Source organism: Solanum dulcamara, chromosome 5 (genome assembly GCF_947179165.1).
Source record: "Solanum dulcamara chromosome 5, daSolDulc1.2, whole genome shotgun sequence".
Taxonomy (NCBI): domain Eukaryota; kingdom Viridiplantae; phylum Streptophyta; class Magnoliopsida; order Solanales; family Solanaceae; genus Solanum; species Solanum dulcamara.
Genome location: NC_077241.1, coordinates 17,787,746 through 17,809,997, shown reverse-complemented (window position 1 = coordinate 17,809,997; position 22,252 = coordinate 17,787,746). Strand labels below are relative to the sequence as shown.

The 22,252-nt window shown below is 31.2% G+C and overlaps 1 protein-coding gene across 1 annotated transcript; it reads left to right on the top strand.

The window, feature by feature from the left end:
- Positions 1 to 337: 337 nt before the first annotated feature.
- On the top strand, positions 338 to 10,585 carry LOC129889071 (beta-glucosidase 13-like). Its single transcript, XM_055964190.1, has 13 exons — positions 338 to 538; positions 945 to 1,014; positions 4,751 to 4,809; positions 5,079 to 5,154; positions 5,829 to 5,906; positions 6,002 to 6,089; positions 6,542 to 6,794; positions 7,910 to 8,025; positions 8,561 to 8,778; positions 9,424 to 9,455; positions 9,559 to 9,661; positions 9,759 to 9,867; positions 10,128 to 10,585. The coding sequence occupies exons 1-13, from the start codon at positions 365 to 367 to the stop codon at positions 10,303 to 10,305; spliced, it is 1,554 nt and encodes a 517-aa protein (XP_055820165.1). The 5' UTR covers positions 338 to 364; the 3' UTR covers positions 10,306 to 10,585.
- Positions 10,586 to 22,252: the final 11,667 nt, after the last annotated feature.

Sequence of the window (22,252 nt, the reverse complement as noted above, 5' to 3'; positions counted from 1 at the left end):
CTTTCAATACAACATATTTAAAACAAAATAGTAAAAGACATTTTAATACATGCTACATATCTTAAATTTAAAACAAAAATATTCAAATAAACAATTCAAAAATTGGATATGAAAATATTTATTATCTAATAATGATGAAAGCCTTAAATTAACTAATTAAATCTAACCCTTAATTAATTTTAAAATGAAACATGTTTCCCTCGTCCAAATAAAAATTTGAGTTAATTAACATCTACCATATTATACATCCCGGTTGTTGTTTTCAATATATATTATATTTTATATGTTTAGTTGGCTATATATATGGACCCTGGAATGAACAAAAATTTGCAACTATATTAGTAAAAGAAGCAAATTACCAACAATGGGTATAAGAAGACTCTTCATGAGTTTCTGTTCCTGTTACCTTGTAGTAATTCTTCATCTTTTCGCTCTTACCAATGCTGCGGCAGTCCCCGCGAAGCGCTTTGTGGCGCCTTTTAACAAGACAAGTTTCCCTTCTGATTTCATATTTGGTGCTGCTTCAGCTGCTTACCAGGTGCTAACAAAAGTTCATAACTAAACATCAAAAATTATTTCATGTTAATCTCGTTTAACTACGAATTAACGATAAATTATATCAAAATTCAATTAACTTGAAGTTATTTAGCAATGAATTAGCTAAAAATTACTAATAAATTTTGTAGTTTATTCCATGTTTCTAGTATTATAGGATCACACACATTTTCAACCTATGAGCTTTAGATATTTAATTTTCCTAGTTGCGACCTCCAAACTCAGACCGACTAACTGAATGTTGATTGAACGGTGTTTAATCTGTCTTTATCGATCCTATTACTAAATAAAAATACTAATGCAAAACCTAAACCTAGTAGAAATACGAGATCCCATAATATACATATACTGAGATTCATTTTTGTAATAATTTTTCCCTGAATAAGCAGATTGAAGGAGGAGCTCATCAAGGAGGTAGGGGAGCTAGTATATGGGATACTTTCACGCACAAGCACCCAGGTTTTTCTCTATCGTACGCCTCTGCATATATCCATCGATCACTGCTTCAATAAATTTATTGTAAAGTAATTAATAACCTGTTTGTATTGACTTATTTTTAAGTAACTTGTAAATTGAAAACTGCTTATAAGTTAAAAAAAAAGTAGGTGGAGGTCAATTTTTTTTTTGACTTATAAGCTGTTTTTAACTTATAAACTGCTTAAAATAAGTTCATTCAAATAAACCCAACTATTTATTGGAGCTTATTTTAAGCACAAAATGAGTTTAAATTGACTAGTCAAACACTCAAAATAAAATTTAAAAACAACTTATAAACCAATTCAAACGGCCACTAAGTCATCAATGTAATCAATCATATGCATTGATTAGTACCGATCTTTCCATTTTGGTAAGAAATAAAAAATGAGTAGTTGCGATAATGATCATTTGATAAAAATATATACTGTATTAATTAATTGTGAGCTGAAGGTGACGTATACAACAAATAAGTTGATCACCATTAGAGATACGTTCTCTGGAATAAAACTATAATAATCAACCTTTGATGTGTTTATTAATGTAACGTAACTAATTTAGATCAACGGAAAAGGGCCAAAATTACTCCTGAACTTTGAAAAATAGTTTATTTATACCCTTCGTTCTACTTTAGGGCCAATTATACCCCTACCGTTATACTTTGGGCCAAATATGCCCTTGAGTATAACAGAATGCCACATGTCAGTTTCTCAGTGGTCAACTTATTTTCCCTTTTAAATGTGTTTTTTTATTTTTTTTAAATCTGTTTTTAAAACCATTTTTTTAAAATATTTTTTTTAAAAAAAATCTATTTCGTTTTTTTATCTATTTTTAAATCTGCTTTTTAATTTATTTTTTTAAAATCTGTTTTTTTATGTATTTTTTACAATATGTTTATTTTATTTTATTTTAAATTTGTTTTTAAAATAAATTTGCATTCACAGATTTAAAAAGAATATATTTAAAAAGCAGATTTTTAAAAATAGATTAAAAATGGATTTAAAAAACATATAAAAACAGATTTTAAAATAAAAATTTAAAATAAAAATTTTTAAATCTGTTTTTTTATGTATTTTTTACAATATGTTTATTTTATTTTATTTTAAATTTGTTTTTAAAATAAATTTGCATTCACAGATTTTTTTTAAAAAATAATTTAAAAAGCAGATTTAAAAATAGATTAAAAATGGATTTAAAAAACATATAAAAAACAGATTTTAAAAACAAATTTAAAATAAAATAAAATAAACTGATTTTAAAAAATAGATAAAAAAACAGATTTAATCTCAAGGGCATATTTGGCCCAAAGTATAACGGTAGGGGTATAATTGGCCCTAAAGTAGAACGAAGGCCATAAATAAACTATTTTTCAAAGTTCAGGGGTAATTTTGACCCTTTTCCGTTAGATCAATGGCTCTTATATATGCATACTATCTCAATTAGCATGAAGAATAATTTTAATATAATTTAATGTTCTTGGAAAACCATTGGCTAGTGTGTATCAATTAGCTTGTAATTAAACAATGCTTATCAAACTATAGACTTTCTTCAGCAGATCTAGTACGTGGCTGACTCCTCCAGCAGTTAAAATGTGGCGTGAACAGCGCCTCCATATCATAACTTTTTTTTAAAAGAAAATAATTGGCATATTGTCCTTTAATTTGGTATCAATAAATATTTATATTTTTTTAATTTTAAATGTGCACAAATAAATACTTAAATTTATATAAAATTGAATAATTAAATACGCATTTTATGTGACGTCCTACGTGGCAATTTGTGTGAAATACACTCAAAGTGATTTATATTATACCATATATAAAAAAGTGTGAATACTTATTTCAAATTATATAAATTTAAATATTTAATTATCCGTATTTAAAATTAAATAATATCAATTAAAATTAAATTAAATGATAGATTTAAATATTGTAGTACAGTTGAATTTGACATTGCAGTATGGTTTATAATTGTCCACATATATATTATCGTGAACTATTTCAATTATTTTTATATAAAATAATGACAGCGCATATCACATAGTTCTAGATAATGAGCTGTGTTTTATTTTATGCTGATTATTTTCAACAGCAGTACATAATAATAAATTGAATATCAAAAGGGTGAATATCAAGGTTGTCATTCAGCTTTGACTTTATCTATATAAAAATCATTATTCTATTTATTTTATTGTTACAGACAAGTCATTCGACTTTTATAATTTATCACATACAAATTATTATTTTTTATCACATAAAAATCAACCTATTTTTATAGTTTATTACATTAAATCCATTTTCTATGTTTTGTCACACATATCCAAGGAATTAGTGTAACTGAAAACAAGATCGATCAAATATAAAACCAAACGGGTATATGAGGTCAATACTTTCCAGACTTTTGAATTTCTTCATAAAATATTGGTTGAACTCATTGGTGATCGGCTAAAGTTGGTATTAGCTTTTATTTAGATATTTTAATTAGAATTTGTTCATTTTAAATATTTTATGTCGGATTTTTTTGTGTCATTTTGACATTTTTTACTTACGTGACATAGTGAGTGTAATACACTCGTTGACCGCGCGTGAAAGACCTATTTAATTCATTTTTTATTTTTTTTTTCCTTTTTCTTCCTCATTTTCAGCCACCATTTTTGCTAACTTAAATTCCATCAATGGTGAATGAAGTAGGAACAGCAAAATAATGGAAATTAACGAAAAATATCTTAGAAATTTAGAAATAGACCCATTTCAAAATTTAAATAGTAAATATTAAATATTCATGAAATTCTTTCTTGAAAGAATCATCTAGCTACAGGAGAATGAAATATTTTTTTATGAATTCTAAAGTTACTTATTAGGCTAAAAAGAAATAAGAAAATGATATTGAATATTTTGTAAATAAAAGAAAACGTTATATGTGCGTGCAGATGTTTATGTCAAAAGGATAGGATATTTAGAGAAGACAATCAAAAGGGGTTGGGGGAGTGAGCCGATGTAAAAGAGAAGAGGGATATTTGGAGAAGAAAATTAGAAAGGCCGAGGTGGGGTACAGGGGTGTGGGTAGGGGTATTTGGATTTTGGAGAAGAAAAGGTAGGGGCCGGCGGAGGGGGGCGGGGGGTTGTATCTTTTTATAGGTTTAAATCTTTTTTTTTTGAAAGAATATCATGTGTTATTTATTTATTGGTTACTTTTTATTTTTACTCAAAATTCATTATTTAAGATTTGTTTTTGCCACAAATAACAAATGTCATTGTTTAATTCGTCAATTTACTTGCGAGTGTAACACACACCATAAATTTTGGCTGATTGTAAAAAAAAAGTGTCAAAATAACATAACAGAATTCGACATGAGGTGTCTAAAATCAATAAAGTTTAGTTGAGATGTCTAAGTGAAAGTTGATGCCAACTTAAGGGACACCAACGAATTCAGCCTATAATATTTGGGTCTGCTACTGCCTGCTTCAATCTCCTATAGTCAAACTGTCATAATATTTATTTTCATAATCGATCTAACTTTGATAGTGTGAGATGTTTTTGGATATTTAACTGTTTTATAACTTATAATTGGCATCCATAAAAAATTTTTTAGCCCCAAACTCTACAAAATGCTCTTCTAATTTCAACATCCATATTGAAGCGTCATAATTGGATTTGTGATAGTTTATTTTGTTCTAGAGTAATTGCCCTCTCTTAACAATTTATTACCCTTAAATTGCAGAAAAAATTGCAGACCGTTCAACGGGAGATGTCGCTGTTGATTTCTATCACCGTTACAAGGTATTTATGCTTATATTATTATGGGAATTTTTACAATACACACCATCCTAATTCCTAACGAAGTCCACAACAAAAATAGTTCTCTTTAATTTTTACAAAGTATCGAGTATACGGTGTATGATTAATATATAACAATTATATAATCAATGTATTATTGAATATTTATTATACATTTATTATGTATTTGTATTGCGCGTAAAAGTTTTATTAGCTAACTGAATAAAAGTATAAACATCTCAAAACTAAACTTAATTAATGAGCATATGCAGGAAGACATACGCCTACTCAAGGAAGTTGGCATGAAGGCATTCAGGATGTCCATCTCCTGGTCTAGAATTTTACCATGTAAGGATACTTTCTTGTACATGTAATTCACTTATGGAATCATATTAAATATTTGATGATATACTTTGTATCTTACTAAAATGTTGAACATATATAAGAAGCATTCCCTCCCCTCTCAATAGTCAACCCAAAGGGTAAATTACACCAAATTATATAATTCAATATAGAAATGCGTTCCCCATATTTTAAAATCAAATACTTATGCTCCCGATAAGCTTACACAAACATTTAGTTTTAAAATATATCACTAGCTTTATTAAAATATCATTTGTAATAAATATTAAATTACAAGTTGAAGCTTTCTGCGTATTTAATTAATTTAATGTAATTTTAGAGGATAAATATTTTTGTTGAAAACTTTTACTCACACGTTTAATAAGATTTACCAATTATTAGTAATTACTACATAACTTTCTTCACCTAAACATATACGATATTTGTCTTTTCTGAACTTATAATATTTGATAACATATGTTTTTCTCATCTTTAGTTAGTTTGTTCATTTATAGTTTCACTTCAGATTATCTTAAATTTACTTAGTTATAAAGTAATTTAAAGTGCAAAGGGACATATCTTTAATTGAGTCATATCACATGCTTTTTTTGGTGTAATTAAAAAAAAGAAGGGAGAAACTAATAGTTGATCTGTCATTACTAATTTAAACTTTGCTTTAGATGGAAAGGTAAGCAAAGGAGTGAATCCAGAAGGCATCAAATTCTACAGCAATGTCATCAATGAACTCATCTCCAATGGTACTAATAGCTTTTATCTTATTCTAATTAATATAACCCTTTCAGAAACAAAATTCATAAGGTAATTCCTAACTTTTATTCTAATTTCTTAAAAGGTTTGACACCATTTGTGACGCTTTTCCACTGGGACACACCACAAGGTCTTGAGGACGAATATGGAGGCTTTATGAGTTCCAAAATAGTGTAAGACGTTTTAAGAATTCAATTAGAAATCATCACATTAAAAAAAATTCACAGGGATTACACACTATTACCTGATGAAATAATTGTGTGATCACGCTAAATATTATACTTTTAATTACTTAATTATATTATATTTGAATATACCGCCTCATATATATGTGCTTCATTTTTTTGATGAGCCAAACTTGTAAATATTTTTAGTTAGTTGTTTTAGTAGAGATGAGATTTAACGTAAGACTTCTTATTTTGTTTGATGCCATACTGAAATTATATGATCGTTTCATGTAAGATCTTATATTATTGAAAATAATAGTACAACATTTGTTTGATGCCATACTGAAATTTTATGATCGTTTCTTGTAAGATCTTATATTATTGGAAAAAAAAATAGTACAACATTAATTTTTGATTATTAAACTATATTATGTCTTAACTGAACTTAATGCGTTTAGGAAAGACTATGGTGACTATGTGGACATTTGCTTCAAAGAATTTGGTGATAGAGTAAAGCACTGGATCACTTTGAATGAGCCATTATCTTATAGCATGTTCGGATATGCAAGTGGTACGTTTGCACCAGGAAGATGTTCGAGTTATGTTGGAAATTGTACAAAGGGTGATTCTGCGACAGAGCCATATATTGTAGCTCACAATTTGCTTCTTGCACATGCAACTGGTGTCAAAGTATATAGAGAAAAATATCAGGTATGTTTATACCTCCATCTTTCTATTAACAAATGGAGGTAATTAAGACTACATACATTATTGTTTTCTTTTTTTGTTTAATATATGTAAATAATTTTTCATGTTATTAGGTTACCAAATGATATTTACAACAAAGCCTCTTTAAAATGTGGAACATGTAATTTAAAAAATATTATCTAACATAAAAATGTAGAGGGATTTGTTAGTATCAAAATTCTTTACATGAATGGTGGATATCAGTTAATTTCTTTCTTTTTATTATCGTTATGCTCTGAACATCTCTGTTAACTCAGACCTTCGAACTAGTTTTTTTCTCTCTCAATTCAGCCTATCAAGTCACAATCTTTGCCTCAGACCCAGTCCTAGCTTGTTAAACCTACTTAATCACCTCTTAGCTCCAAACCCACTCTTCAGCTTTGTTGGTCTTGATCTCTCTCTCTCTCTCTCTACTTCATGCTCATTTTTCAATCTATCCAAAAAAAAAATCAACTATACGTGTCAGACAGTGTTAGAGAATACACAACTTGTCCATCATAATTGGTTGTGCTTGATTTTCAATGGGGGTTTAAACAATCTGGGTTAAACTTCACCATTGACTAAGAATTTGAGTTGGATGCACAAATTCTCACATATTTAACTTTTAATATTTTAGACATATAATTACCAATGTTGACATTTGATTCACTTGGACCAAAATTATTTATTCTGTTTGTTTTCCCTCCTTTCTCAGTAGATCATTAGCTCTGGGACATCTATAACAAAAGCTCCTTGTGTAATTTATGCATTTAACTTATTTTTCAACTTAAATTAATAAGTATCGAGGTCAAGTTTCATTGATCGTTTCACTCAGGCGATAATTTCTTATTTTCCTAATTATCGAAATAGATATTATTTAAGATGAGAAAAGAACACAGGCCGAATACAATTAATGAATTAAAAATTGAAAACAACTTATAATTCTGAGATGAACCCACCAAAAGAGATCAAAGAACAAGTCCTCTATTCAAATATATCAAACGTAGTCGTGTGGGATGTATAGTTATTCATTGATCTACAGACTTGTTGACCTTTTAGATTTCATTTTGACATTTTTTCTATTTTGTGAGAACTTTCAGAAAACTCAGGAAGGGCAGATAGGAATCACTCTGGTAACTCACTGGTTTGTGCCTAAAATCAAGACTCCTCTAGGACTCAAGGCCCCTCAAAATGCACTTGATTTTTTCTTAGGATGGTGAGTTTAATTTTTTCCACTGCACTCCCTTGCTTATTGTTCCCTTGCAAACTTTTGTTATTATCGGGTTGTCGAGTTTCTTAAGAATTTTGACTCAACCCCTCACCAAATCCAATATACGAGAGTAAGTGTCACGATTACTATAGATAATAATTAGTTATATCATCTAGTTTGATGTGATGGTATTACTATTATTTGACAAGTCCAACCATTATTTCTGATTATAATTTTCTCAAACTCTTTAAAATATTTTGAATTATTGTGTATGTGACTTATACTTTCAAATATATAAATTTTATTATAAAATTCTTGAAAAATCAATGAGAGAATTTGCACCAAAAACTAGGTGGTTTGTTCATCATATCCGAATCCATTAACATAAGTTGGAACAAAGGGATAAATTTTATTTCGACTAAAGTAATTTACTTTACAACTTTGATTCATGAACTGATCAAAATTTGAGATCATTTCTCCAATTTTTTAATGCTATGTCAAATGCTCATGCCATTCTTATATCAGTATATATTCTGTGTAGGTTTTTGGATCCAATTACATATGGTGAGTACCCAGCCAGCATGCGAGCGAATGTAGGGCGCCGGCTCCCAAAATTCACACCGGAGCAGAAAAAATTGGTGAAAGGATCAATTGATTTTCTAGGAATGAATTATTATACTACTCAGTATGCATCTCCAATGCTATCTGTCCCTAGAGTTAACCTTAGCTATACCACAGACGGTCATGTAGATATGACTAGTAAGTAATCAAACTCATTCATTTCTTTGAGATTTTTTTTTTCATTACTGTGATGCAGTTTGATTTGATATAATTTTTTTTTTTTGAAATTTATGATTTAAAATAAGATATAAATATCTATTTGTGTGACTTAAATAATTCATTAAAAATAAAATGAACATTTTAAAGTTAATTGTTACTATATATATATTAATATACTGTTCTTTTTTTAGAATGACTAAAACGAAAATTGGACTGTTTTATGTCCCTTCAGTATGATAATTATGTCTTTCAGTAAAAAAAGAAAATACTTCTTTATTTCAATTTATATGACTTACTTTTTTTTAGTCAATAGTAAAAAGAATGTTATATTTCTATATTTAGTAACAATTTAATTTTAAAATGTCAATTTACCCAAAATAAAATGATTTATAGTAATAAAAACAAACATTTATCAATTATTTTAGATCACAAGTTTCTCGAAGGTCTTTATTAAACTTCATATTAAATCAAACTAAATTACATAAATTGAAATGGAAAAAATATTATGTACTCTATATATTTATTGATAACAAAAAGTCCATTAGATTTGTCATATTTTATTTTGTGGAGGAACAAAACAACAACCACGGAAACCTTTTTAACAGCTTGTATTTCATAATTCAGCACAAAAGGACGGAAAACCTATCGGTACACCGGTACTAATTCTCTCCTTTTTCTTTTCTTCTTTATTTTTTTGTGTGATATATTTATGGATTTATAGGAGTCTGAACTATATATTTATTTTATATTGGCTTGCAGACTGCCCTGGTCTGGCTACACATTTATCCAAGAGGCATATATGACCTCATGCTTTATCTCAAGCAAAAATACAAGAATCCTCCCATCTACATCACAGAAAATGGTAATTTATATTAAAACGACTTTAAACTAGCTATTCGATCCATAAGCTTTTTTCTTCATTTTTAGTTTAGCAAATTAATTGAGATCATGTATTGCAGGAATGGCAGATGCGAACAACAGCACATTGCCACTTAAACAAGCACTTAAAGATGATATGAGGATTAGGTATTACGAGGGACACCTATGGTTTCTATCGAAAGCCATAAAGTAAGATTTTCTTTCTCCCTTTTTTGTTTATTATGGGTATTTTAAATATAACTAGCATTAAACTATAGATTTTGAAAATTTGTTCTTTAAATATATTAAAGTTTCAATTTTTGAGTTTTTGGTATTTTAGCTCACAAAATTTTAAAAACAATTCAAGTAAAATGTATATATATCCAAACACAATTTCAAAAATTCAATGTTCAATTGCAAAATTTATAACCAAAGAGGAGCTTAATTACTTGGGCATTAATTATTGGCAGGGCGGGGGCAAATGTGAAAGGACATTTTGCATGGTCATTTTTAGATGACTATGAATGGGATGCTGGTTTCACTGTTCGATTTGGCAACATCTTTGTTGACTACAAAAATGGACTTAAAAGATATTTCAAGAAATCTGCTTACTGGTACAAGAAGTTCCTCTTGAATAATGGCAAATAAATATGAGTCTCACTTGGGTCGTCGCTCTTGTGAGTTTTGTCTCATTGGAGCTTCTCACATATAGTTGAATTTCATTGATCAGATAGCAGTTCTCTTGACTGAAAACTGTTGTGACTTTGTTTATGTTTTTGAGAATAAGTGTGGAACTCCACTATAATTTGTATTGGAGTCAATAATAGCTGTTGTATCCAAACACACACGCAAGTGTATGCAGTAATGCAAGTAATATAGTGGCTCTTCTTAGGCGCCGAATGTCGAATCCACTGGGACTTGTCAATTAACTTAAATGCCCAAAAAAATCATATTCATAAAGTAGAAACATAAACGCACTGAAAGTTTAAGGATAACAGTAGGTCGGTGGCTACCTAAGGAAACTCCGATTCGACCCCCCCCCCCCCCAGCTGGGAGACATTTACCTCATCTCGATCACAAGGAGAGGTTCACTATGATGAGGGGTACATTTTTTTCCCTTAAGGAAAAAATGAAATGCATAGGGGGCCATCCTTTTATTGCGACATGCTCCTAAGATTTACGGATTCGCAGGGGGCCTTAGACTCTACTTAGTTTTTTTACTAAATTACACCAAGTCTAACTATTTATTTAAGCGTGCCAAAAAAGTGTGATTGGAATTTGTATGATAAAAGTTACAAGAATTAAATAATAAGATTAACTTACAATGATTGAGACAATTTCAGAGCTGCAGCGTAACTAAGAATTCATGTGTCATATTTCTTTTATAGATTTATGATAGCTATCAAATTAATGATTTACAGGGTTGATATTATGGTCATGATCTCACGACCTCTACCCCAGTTGACCATGTAATTACATTGTAGAGTAGGGATAGATAGAACCAACTGTTGAGCATTTAGTTTTAATCACGTTTCGTACCCAAGCACTGACCTAGGTGTATCCCTATCCTAGATACAAATCAATTCTAGTTTTTGTTCAAGAAAAGATCATGCTCTGTGTATTCCACGTTCCATTCTTCTATTCCTATCCAGAGTTCTAGAAAAGACAATATATTTATTTCAATGGTGATCAAGCGTGAAAATATTAATTCAAGAACACAAGAGTAATTTAAACGATAACCAACCTCATCCATAGAATCAATATTCAACAATCATTCGTAGTCGCAGCCCCAGAACAAGGGTTCTTATCTGTTCCTAATAATTACAAATACTAAAAAAAATATTTTCATGAAATAATGTATAAGAAAAAGAAGAAGAAAAGAAACCTAAAGGTGGATTCTATTCCTAGCCTTCTACTCTGAAAAAAAATATGATGATTCCCATACAAAAGATGCATAATATTCTATTTATAGGGTTTGGGAAATAATCCATTTTTCTTCTTGGATTCATACTTTGCAAAATTTGAAAATTTTCATCGGAGTAATTGTCACGACCCGATTTCTCTAGTCATGTGTCATGACCCAACTCCTTAGGTCATGATGACACTTACTATAACCTTCTAGTAGGTAAGCCAACCCGTCAATCCAAAATTTCAAGTAATGGGTTTGAGGGCAGAAATTAAACAAGAGTGATGAACTATAAAGATAGGCAGAAAGAATAAGAGGAAGTAAACCAAAACATGATGTAAACAACTATAGATCCCTCCCAAAATCTGAAAGTCACAAGTACAGAGCTGCTACAAAATAAAAGATGAGTACAAGTCTCGAAAGTGGATAGAAAATATATATAACAACTGACTAGTCTCAAACGGCAAAAGACGGGCCATCCATACTGAAGGAGATAGGAATAATCCAAAAATGCCAAGTGCTAACCCTAGTCTCCGAAGCTGAATGCAACAGGCTCGATCTATCCACGGCGGTAGCTGGTGCTCGGTCCTGCATCACAAAAGTAGATGCATAGTGTAGTATGAGTACCAAGACAACAGGTACCTAGTAGGCATCATAGGCTGACTGAGCAGAAAAGGTAAAAACAATATGAAAAAGAGAAATAACCTAAATAGGAGTTAACATAAGCATCAAAAAGGAGAAAGAGTACTACCTATGAGAACTACAACTAACTATACCCAAGTGGGCCCCCATAAGCCCAGCCGGAACACTCGTGAGCAAGTTAAATAAAAACTCGGATGAACCCCCATAAGCTCGCCGAGTACACAGAATAGCTACAACTACCAAGGCTAGGAACCAAGAATCTGCGATGTTAGGAGCTGAAGTACTATATCATTTCCAAATCCAGAATCTCCAAGAGTCAATCGATCTAGTAGTGACTTAGGGGTCGAGGCCAGGACTGGGACCCAGATGCTCGCCCGAATGTTCAAAGTGGCCAAGTCAGGGACTAGGTACTCGGATGCTTGCCATAATACATAAGTGTGGTCGAGGTCGAGACTGGATACTCGGATGCTCACCGTAATGCATCGGTATGATTGAGGATGAGACTGGGTACCCAGATACTCATCATACTAGCAAGCCGGTAGAGGCAGGGGCTGAGTACCCGGATGCTCCCCGATAATTCAGAAAGAAGGTCGGGATTTGGTACCCGTATGCTCACAAATAATTTATCCTATGATGCCAATCATTCTACCTCCCAACTAGAGTATAACAGTACCAAAAATCTTTTTCCAAATGAGTCAACCGATATGCCGCCAAAACTGAAACCGGAGACAAAGTCAATGATCACAAAATCTAGTGTTACCAACGCAACACGAAGGTCACGATTATATCAATTTATGAATGAGGATATTTTTAAGAGCAACGGTAACACCTAACTAAGGCCAAACTACCAGGCACTAGATGCTATATCATTCTACAAGGATCTAAGTCTACCGGAACGACGTCGGGATATCTAAAGAAAGTTTACATCCTATACTAAGGCCAACATACCCCACAGTATCAACAACATGCTCATTCAAATCTCCTTATAATACTAACAAATAACGACAAGATACACATGCTTTTAAATATCCGAAAAACCCAATAACAAGCCTAAATCATGATTTCTAACACCTAAAATGTACAATCAAACTACCCACCCCAAATTCCAACTATTTCAACATATTTTCACACATTCCATCTCAATCTAAAGAAAGGTAAAACCGTAGCCTACCTGTAGGCTAAACACGTGGGTTCCAAATCACTATGTCGGAGCTTTTTCCTTACGAACTACCTCGAAATGCTGCCACGCTATCAAAAACAGAACCATGACATCAATACGGTCATTTAGACACTAATTTCATAATTTTTGGAGACGGACTAATTTTGGGGTCTAAAATGGGAATTATGGGACACGCATCCAAAATTCTGGATTTGACACCCAAAATAGGTTCTAAACATCACCCCAAGCTTACAAATCAGATTTATAACATAATTTGGGATGGAAAACTACGCGGGACGAGCATGCAACTAAAGCTCATAAATTTCGACTAAATGACCAAAAATGGCAGCATCAAAATTAGTGAATTCTAAAATAACGAAACTCTTTCAACCCAAAAAAATTGTACTATGACGATCCTTGTGAAACCCCCCACAATCTAGCCTCAAGAATCACACAAAATGGAGTTATATTGACCAAGATACCCTTTTCTAAAATTCTACAAAATTTCATTCCGAAAATGACTAAATCAGAAACTAAAAATGTATTTTTACCTCAAACAAAACTTTCCCTCATATTTCTGAGATCACCACGAGATTTCTCACGAAATTCTCTTGAATTTAGACTCTTGAATCACCAAAATCGGGTTTATATAGATTAAGAAATAATTACTCAAAGTTCTTCAAAAACTCAATCCGAAAATGGACACAACTGCAATTAAAATCACGATTTTTACCTAAATCGAATGCTCCAAATCAGTTTTCAATCTGTCCAATGTGTTCTCCATGAAAAATCTCAACAAGTTTGCCTTTTGAATCACCCAATTTGGAGCCCTAATACTCAAGTTATGGGGTTTTAAAGTTAGAGAAAAACCCCTAAAATGGGACTACTGCTGCTGCTGTGATTTTGAGATTTTAGAAAATCCAAAATCTCCGTGGGGTGCTCGAAATTCATTCGGAATCCGATAAAAATAAACCAAATATGCTACCCCACTAAATTTGATGTTCTGGACTTAATGGCACATTCAGAATTCCCATACGAGATCATTTTAATAAAAAGTGGGTTCCACACCCAAGAGCCATTTTAAGCCATATGCCACAACGGGCTTCGATATTAGTCTGGAAGCCTTGAAAAGGGAACGAAGGGTCATTGTAGACCAAAATCAACATTTCAAAACTAACTGCGCTGTCAGAATTTTCATTCGAGCGCATTTTCCAAGAATGTTGACCAAAGTCAACACTTTCAAAGTCAAAAGTGCCAAATGACCCCAAACTCGTATCGATTGTGTCACGCCCTAGGAGGGTACCCTAGATGTAATCGGCACCCGAAGGCCATTTCTGACCTCCGAGCGAACCACCTGGTCCAGTCACACATTCATTCAATCACATTCTCTTAGCGGAAACTCAATTAATGAAATACTATTCGCAATATGAGGGCCGAAGACCAAGCATTCATCAACCCAACAACAAAAATAATAAGACTCCTCGAATTAATCGTTCAACCTCCCCACACTCCAGTCTATGAAGCCTCTATCCAAGTCTAAAAGGTGCCAATGACAAGTCCATGGCTACTAACAATCAAAATAAAAGAAATGACAGCAAAACTGTACAAGAAGGCTCAATATCCTCCGGGAACTAGGAGGACTCACCAACTAACTGGGAGTGTAAGTGGATCTTCAACGGAGCGCCGGTTGATGATCTCTGGTACCTGTCTCTGCATCATGAAATGATGCAGGCCAAATGGCGTCAGTACATGAAATGTACGAGTATGTAAAATAGCCGAATACAACGAACATCAAGGAAGAATTTATCAACTCAGAAGCTCAACTCAAGAGGAATAACAACTCAATCAAATGTCCTAAGTCTAAATAAGAATATGACTTAGACGGGACCAATCACATACAATTCAACTCAATCTGACTCAGAGTACTATCAAGACCTATTTGGGAGTTTTTCTTACCCGACAACCATCACTTATGAGCCAGTGAAAGTATAACAAACCGACGTTGTTGCCGCGTCCGTTCATACCTTGCCAGGGTATGAATGAATCAACCAATCATGGATCCAATCCAACCAAGTCCTATAATGTCAGGACAAATATTTTGGGGAAACATCCGACTTTAACGGTTCAATCCCCTCCTACGTTTGGCGACGTAGTTATTGGGTTCGAGTATGGACTTTACTCTTGCCCAATTCGGTGCTCGATACTCCTCCCAACACTCAATGCTCATAAAACTCCATCCAATCAACTCAATCAAATCATATCGACAAGTCTCATTACAACCTTGTCAACTCATCAACTCTATCATGATCAAATCTTTTCCAATCATACTACCCGGTCAATCTCAGTCATATCTTTCAAAAGAAATTTAAATGCACATTTATAGCAACATATAAGCACAACTAATCATTTCCCCTATCCATTTACTCAATCTTTGAAACTCATCACAACTCCAAGGCTTTAAGTCAACAATTTAAGATAAGCAACCTTTTTTAAGAAAATAGCATCCTTCATCATAATCCACATAATTAAGAAGGTCAATAAAACATATTTAACAACTCATCTTCATCGACTCATACTCACATAAAGGCTCAATTTAGTAACTTCTTGGCTCAACAACATCAACACATATAGAATCAAATACATAGGGGACAAAGTTCATACAAGCATAAACCATACCAAGAAACTCCGTTTCTATGGACATCTAACCTCAAAGCAAGAGTAGGGCACATGGGTAGACTCACCCCATGTTTTAGATAGCCTTACATACCTTAGTGAAGACTTGAAGAAAACCTTGATGTTGGGTCTTCAATGGAGGACTCAAATCTTGCTTGGCTCAAATGCATGATTCATATGAATAAAGGTACATACTTTTGAATATATAGACTTAAGCACACTATGAGCTCCTCTTAGGCTCTTGTGCAGTTTCTTTACCTTCTGAAGACTTTATATGAGAGTAACTTATCAATAAGAATATGTGTTTTACTGTTATAACCACCTTGAGGATGAGGGGTATTTGAACGAATTAAGAAACACGAGAATCTAAATAAGTTTTTTAGGGGAAAACTCTATTGCACTATCAAGAATTTGAAAGATTAACAGTTTTCTTAAATATCCATATTCTCTCATTTATAGAAGTGGTCCCTCATAACCATAAATAGGATCCTACAAACACAGCTTCATAGACTACCTAGGACACGTGAACTCTGTTCTCTTATACCAAGTTTGTCGCGCCCCAAGCATACACCTTGTACGTAGCTGGCACTCTAGATCATTGTTGGTCCCAAAGAACACTTGGCCTGGCTGACTACTGACTGGAAGACTAAACATACATGCAGAAGCATCATAAAGTGAATCTTTAAAACATTTAAGTAAATCTCATGCAAAAGTATAAATAAATCTGAATATAAACAATAGTATTGATAATGTTTAAAGCTTTTGAGATACAAAAGAGTGATCTGACTCACTATCTCTGTCTATATATAAAGCCTCTACTAACTCAAGATAGGTGCCAAGAGAAGACCCACAGCTACGTAACTAAAAATAAAATAAACTGAACTAACTAAATTGGAGCCCTCTGAAAGAAAGGAGGTTTCACCAACTACTGATGGAAAGAGATTTTACTGAAGTTTTTGCGATCCTGAGTACCTGAATCTGCATCATAAAATGATGCAGCGTCGAATGATGTCAACATATAGAATATATAGTATGTAATAAAGCTTAATGAAACAAATAATTGAACAGGGAAGTTGCATATAACTCAGCTAAAGGAAAGCATGAACATGAAGTAAAATTATTTACGCTTGATAATAAAATATGCAATGGAAGAAAAATATTAAAATAATATACTTTACTTTATTGGGGAATTTTTCTAACCGACAACCATCACTTATGAGCTTAATGATGATAAAACATCCTTCCCACATTGCCAGAGCCATCTTATACCTTGTCGAGGCATAGGACAACAACTTTAACTTATGGATCTATCTAATAGACCTTCTTAGAGGCAAGTGAGGAGTGGCCTAAATTTGCAGTACGATCATATCCTACACCGACTGTGTAGTTTACAAGACTTTGAGTTATATGAATTCTTACCCAAATCGGTGCTCAATACTGCTCCCAAAATATTCAATATCAATAATGCTCATATAACATATTTATTGAGATGATACACAAAATCCCTCTTTAGGGAAAACTAATCTTCACTTTATTTTTCTTTACTGAAATGCTTTCTGAAAACCATTTATTCTTTTCTAAAAAAGGTACCTCTTTTCTCAATGCAAAATAATATATTCGGAACCATCTATGTTCCTTTAAAACTCATTCCCGATGATAAATGTAAAATACTTTAACTCACTTAAAACTCTGAAAATAATGCATAATGGGTAGTAATACAAAGTACTTTACTTTCCTTTACCGAACTTCTCTTTCAAAACAGATATACTATGCTTTGTTTTAGAAATAACCATTTTCTTTTCAAAATCAAATAATGCACTTGGAAAACTCAAGTTCCCTTAAAACTCTTCTTTTACAAATAGCATTGAAATACTTTTACTTTAACTGAAAGTAATGCACAATATATAGCAACGTAAAACCTTCAATAAATCAAATAGGGTTCTTATAAAAAATAACTACGAACAACACTCAAGAATTAAAATCATATAATAAATCATAATTTCAACGATAGAGATTTGAATTCAATAATAAAGAATCATAGAAACTCGAAATTCAAGAAAAGGATTCGGTTAAAAAGCTTTTGATTGAACTCTTTATGAAAAAATTTAGATATAGGGCATGAGGACGAACTTAATTCCTCACTATGATAGCCTTACCTAAGATTATGAAGATATTGGACAAAAAACTTTGGTTGGAACTTGATTTTTCTTAAGCATGAGTAATTAAGAACATTAGCTTTCTCGAAGAAAATCTTTGATCTTGGAATCTTGGGGCTTGATCTTGAGAGAAGATACTCTTTTATGGAGTTCTTAAAGTGGAAGAACTTGGGAAATCCTTGAATGAAAGACTTCTTGATTCTTGAATTTTTTGACTTGAAAGCTTTAGTGTTCTTGATGGAGAAGAGGAACCATATTTGAGTTTTGAAGGAGTTTCTTGAGATTGGGATGTTTAGATTGATGATTATGAGAGGAAAACTGGTTAGTTGGATGATATAATCCTTTTAAACACCCAAAAATGACTTAAAATAAAGCTAAAAAGATTCAGAATAGACCAAAATAACCTTGGAAGATGTACAAAAAGTTTATGAAAAAGAAATGTAGCAAGCTTTCATAGATGGCTTTGTCGCACCATATTTTCGAACTGGTCGAAATAGGTCACACATAAAAGTGGTTATGCCTCTGATTTTGAAAATTGTTTAGAGTTGCCACCTAATTTTAAGGAAAATATTAGGAAAATTATTTTTTTAAAAAAAAATATAAATGTAAACTCTATTTTAATTTGCAAAACCGGTGAGGTTCTAGGTAAGAGTTTTGGTTACTCGAGGGGAAGGTGTTAAGCATCCCTAGATTCTATCCGAAGATAGTCCTTAAATTTAGTTTTAGAAAAAATAATTTAGGGATATTTATTCATTTATGTTCTCTTTAAAAATATTAACAAGAAAAGTTTTCATTAGTTTTTAGAAAATATTGAAAATACAAGGTATGTCATATATACATATATAATAAATAAAAAATAATAAACAAATAAATAAATAAAATTAATAATAATATATTTGTAATAAATATATGTTTGCCATATGTAAAAAAATTATAATCTCTCTATAAATATTGAGTTAGAAGGACAGGAGGATTTGTTACTTTATCATCTAGAATTAAGATGTAAAATAAATAAATAAATAAAAGACAATAGATGGGTGTCAAATATAGTCACATGTGCATTGTATAGTAAATATAATTCGAGCAAATAATAGATAAAATGGAGTTTTCATAACTAAAAATAGTATAAAAGTGTTAAAACATTATGTAAAGTTTATGGTCTCACATATATTTACTATAAAATAAAATATGCATATATATTTTGTTTGAAGCTTATAAGATCTTATTATTTTATTTACGTGTAGGGACAAAATGATAATAGATATATATGTAGTGAAATAATGTGTGTATTAAAGTGTGAGAGTTTACAGAAAGAATGAAAATAGCGTTGATAAAAGGGGTAGTAGATATATAAAAGTATGTTATGTACAACAAAGTAATACATCAAGTATAGTAAAAATTAGTGTAAAAATAAAATAATACCTTGTATGTATGACATATATATATATATAGATGTATATACCTTGCATTTTAAACCTGTTATGAATCTAAAATCTTGAAGTAATATATTACGGAAAATAGTAAGACATCTAGGCCATAAAATGGAAATAATAACAAATTATATATATATATATATATAAATTTTTATTATTTTTTTTTATTTTTTATTTTTAGAAAAAAATTAAATGGCCAAAATATTAATAACAAAATATTTTATAAGGGAATTGATTAAAAGAATCTAAGATGGCCTAACTATTGGGATTCATTCTATAATTATGTTGTTTTACAAAAATATGGTGCAAGGTCATATCTATTCTTAAAAAAAAATAAAAAATTCTTAGCCTTTAAACTAGTTTCTAACCCATTTGAAAATTTTAAGCGATAGATTTTCTTATCCCCTTAACTTAAACACTTAAATGAATATTAAGTAAACTAAATATTCATCTATTCAAAAAAAATTATTGTTATTACTATTCGACTCTAAAGATATTGCCAAGAGTTTACAACATACTATCAAATTCCTTATCGAATACTATTGAATCACATAAATACAACTCGAAATAAAAAAGGACAATGGATTAAATATATCATAACTTAACAGAACTGCAAACATATGTAAATATGAGTTAGTATAACAGAATAATATAATAAGAACAAAGGTTAAGGACTGTTGGACTCTTAATTTACGAGACTCTGAGCTCTGACGATCCTAATAATTGTTGGCCCAAAATATTGGGTCAAAAACGAGTTTAAAAGTGGAAACTTCAGCCCTCCGATTGTACATGAAACAAAGAAGAGATAAAATGAGAATTAGGAATTAATTGAATAATCTAAAAGTAGCAGGATAATATTAGCCGAATGGAATATACATATTAATGGAGACATGAGTTTTAAGTAAAAAATAATAATAATTTATTATTCAGCAAAGTACACAGTCGATCAAGTGCACTGTTCCCAGGATCGGAAAAGTGCTCCCTTGTCCAATTATAGACGGAAGCATTTAGGGGAATATCACATCCTAAAGCTATCCCATATGACAATACTACAAATGACCATTGTTCTTTCTCATACTACACTGATCAAAATAGATAGAGGTACAGTTCACTTATAGAAGCATAATTTGCCCCAAGAAAATTGACAAACGGGATACTAATGGGATAAGATTCATGGTAGTATAAATAACATAAATCTGAAAACAAGACCACTGCAACCAACATTCAATATTAGGAATACCAGAGGGATACACAACTTAAGAATCTTCCTCATTGTCATTTAATTGGATATAAAGTTACATAAATTGATAACATTAAGTGACATATCCTAAATTGATATGAAGAGTAAAAATTTACATAGCATTTTAAGAAATGTATAGTATGATCACAAACTTATGCAGAGATAACATCTCGTGGCTACAAAGAAAAAATGTGAAGAAGCATATTGCTAACAACACTTTTTTTTGGAAAGATAGCATGTTAATTGCAGCCCTCTAAGAGTAACAAGAGGAGTCTTTTCAATTCTCTTAAATGCACAGAACAACCATCCAAGAAACATAAAACTATATACACACTAAAGGGAACGTTTTGATGAAATTCGAAACAAAGCTTGGAGTTGCCGAAAAGAATTAAGAACTAAGTAAAAATGAGGTGAGAGTCACGTACTTGGAACAAAATCAGGATGAAATTAAATACATGGGACAAAGTTAAGCTCACAGAATCATGTATAACACTAAAATGGCGAACTACTTAAATTATCAGCGGAAGGACTAAGCTCAGCTATATCAAATGCATAATGTTATGTGTTAACAGAAGATTCTTCTAGTCACAACATGATATAGACTATTTACAGATTGACTCCGGGTCGAGAGACTTAATTTTGGACATTTAAAACACAAGATTAAATAAAAAATGAAGATGTTTAACCAATCATAAATCTTAAGTTGAAATTTAGGTTAATACAATATCTTAAACCTGAATGTTAAAGCCACAATTCTTAACAAATGGTTCAAAATGTAGATATGCAAACAAACGTGAACACGCACCAAAACAAGTATATAAGAGATTTGGCTAAGATGCTATTTTAACATATAAAAGTTTAATTATGTGGGCAACCATAAAATTCAATTATTACCACAACGAAAGATACATTATGGTTATGATGATCTTTCGAGAATGACCAAAGTACTTTTACCTTGCATTATGGTGCTTTCTTTCTTTTCTTTTCTTTTTTTTGAAAAAAGAGAATGTTGGAATGTGGAAGGAGGATCGTACATATATTTTGTGAAATAAAAAGGTTTTTTTTTTGTTTTGAGTCGTCCGATCATCAAATGATCGGATGGTTAATATAAATCAACAGTAAAAAAAAAATTATATATATATACACATATCCATTTCTTAGAAGTGAATAAATTTCGAACATGCTTGAGTTTAAAAAAATATTTTCTCCATTAATTTTTACTTGTTACTGTTTGACTTGGCACACTTATTAAGAAAATAATTATTGTTATATGTATTTTTTTTCACACTATTCCTATTAATCAAGGTTTGGTAACGATTAGGTCTTAAAAAAATAATTTAAAGAATAGTATTTAATGCTAAGAGTAAAACATGGAATAAAATAATT

Excerpts from the sequence above, each read along its gene's own strand:
- LOC129889071 (XM_055964190.1), top strand. The coding sequence starts at position 365 with ATGGGTATAAGAAGACTCTTCATGAGTTTCTGTTCCTGTTACCTTGTA. Across the intron at positions 539-944 it reads CTGCTTCAGCTGCTTACCAG|ATTGAAGGAGGAGCTCATCA; the intron begins GTGCTAACAAAA and ends CTGAATAAGCAG. Across the intron at positions 8,026-8,560 it reads CTTGATTTTTTCTTAGGATG|GTTTTTGGATCCAATTACAT; the intron begins GTGAGTTTAATT and ends TATTCTGTGTAG.